General features: G+C 40.8%; 1 protein-coding gene across 1 annotated transcript; it reads left to right on the forward strand.

Moving 5' to 3' along the window:
* Window positions 1–267: 267 nt before the first annotated feature.
* On the forward strand, window positions 268–1203 carry LOC101104739 (olfactory receptor 8S1-like). The gene has a single exon (XM_027965944.1). The coding sequence runs from the start codon at window positions 268–270 to the stop codon at window positions 1201–1203; it is 936 nt and encodes a 311-aa protein (XP_027821745.1).
* Window positions 1204–1900: the final 697 nt, after the last annotated feature.

Below are 1900 nucleotides of genomic sequence, written 5' to 3' on the forward strand. Positions count from 1 at the left end.
TTTCAAATGTATCACCATAAGCCATATAAAAGTAATCTAGTTCAAAAAAGATTTTAATAAAAAATAGTAATGTGGTTGATTTAAAACATTTATGGCATAATAATGACCAGGAAGTGAGCTTTTAAGTATCTGAATATGGATTGTGGGACAATAATGAAGAAAACATTTATGCAGAGTAAGATCTAGGTGCTGGGGTAACGGAGAAGCATTAAAGGACTTTTGATGTGGATATTCCTTTTTTGTTTTCCAGAAAGAACACTTCTGTATATGACCATGAAAAACCATAGTGCTGTCAATGAGTTTGTTCTCCTTGGACTATCTATTGACCCACATATTCAGGCTGTACTTTTTGTGATGTTCCTTCTGATTTACCTCCTCACTCTGATGGGAAATTTCTTGATGCTGCTGATGATATGGGCTGATTTTCACCTCCACACACCCATGTACTTCTTTTTGAGACAGCTCTCCTTTCTGGATCTCTGCCATTCATCCGTCACAGTCCCCAAGATGCTGGAAAATCTACTTTCTGAAAGTAAAACCATCTTTGTAGAGAGCTGCCTGGCTCAGGCCTTCTTTGTGTTTACCACCGGGGGCACTGAAGCCTGTCTGCTGGCTGTGATGGCCTACGACCGCTATGTAGCCATCAGCTCCCCTCTGCTTTACGGCCAGGTGATGAACAACCAGCTCTGTGTTGGGCTGGTGTGGGGCTCCTGGGGCCTGGCCTTTGTGGATGCTCTCATCAACATCCTCCTGGCTGTCCATTTAGACTACTGTGAGGACCAAACTATTCCCCACTTCAGCTGTGAGCTGTCTTCTCTCTTCCCTCTGTCTTGCTCTGATACCTCCACCAATTACACGCTCCTGCTTTGTTCTTCTGTCTTGCATTTTTTTGGAACCTTTGTGATGATTGCTTCTTCCTATGCCCGTATTGTCTCCACTGTCCTAAGCATCAGCTCCACTTCGGGCAGAAGTAAGGCCTTCTCTACCTGCTCCTCCCACCTCACTACTGTGATCTTGTTTTATGGCTCAGGTTTCCTCAGCTATCTGTTGCCAACCTCAGGTTCTGCCCTGGAGATGATCTTCTCCTTGCAATACAGCGTGATCACTCCCATGCTGAATCCTCTCATCTATAGCCTGCAGAACAAGGAGGTGAAGGCAGCTATGGGAAGAGTGTTTAGAAAATACTTTCATTCTCTTTTGTAGTATACACAAAATGATTATGAAAGAGAAGTTGAACTACTGTGCAACATGATCAAACAATGGACTTTAAGGAGAGTTTCTTGATTGTCCAGGCTGCCAGATGTTACAGGGAACATAGAGCAATTATTTCCTTGGAAATGCTTCTGAAAAGGATAGAAAACTCTTGGGATGATTCAGGTTTAGTCTTATTTGGCAAAGGAGAAATGAATCAGATAGTTCTCTTTTTTACAGGATTATTTTGTTAAAATGTTGATTTAATATTCATATTTTGTAAACATTTGTTGCTCATGTTATTTCTCCTTCATGTGTCTTTGAATAATTACACTCCAAATCCTTTGGAAAACTGATTTCTCAAATTTATACAGCCATAGAGTGAGATGATCCTATAACCCAGGATAGACCAACTATTCTGCCCTTTTCTTCTGACAGTGCATTCAGGCAAGGAGTGAAAGAAAAACCCAAGTGATGTTACTTAGAATCTTTCTGTAGAAAATTCAAATATTGAGCAGGAACAAACAACAACAACACACCCATCATTCAGAAGAAAATCTGACTATAGTGCCTAAAGAGACTGAAACCCTGTTCCCCTGGCACTTATCTTTCCTGAGGTCATGTTTTTAATAGATATGGTAATGTTAGCCAATTTGTTACATTTCTTAACTCATGTCACAAAGTGCACTAAGTACCTGGGATAGACAGA

The sequence above is a fragment of the Ovis aries genome, chromosome 3 (genome assembly GCF_016772045.2).
Source record: "Ovis aries strain OAR_USU_Benz2616 breed Rambouillet chromosome 3, ARS-UI_Ramb_v3.0, whole genome shotgun sequence".
Classification (NCBI taxonomy): Eukaryota; Metazoa; Chordata; class Mammalia; order Artiodactyla; family Bovidae; genus Ovis; species Ovis aries.

Coding starts and splice junctions, on each gene's coding strand:
- LOC101104739 (XM_027965944.1), top strand. CDS start 268: ATGACCATGAAAAACCATAGTGCTGTCAATGAGTTTGTTCTCCTTGGA.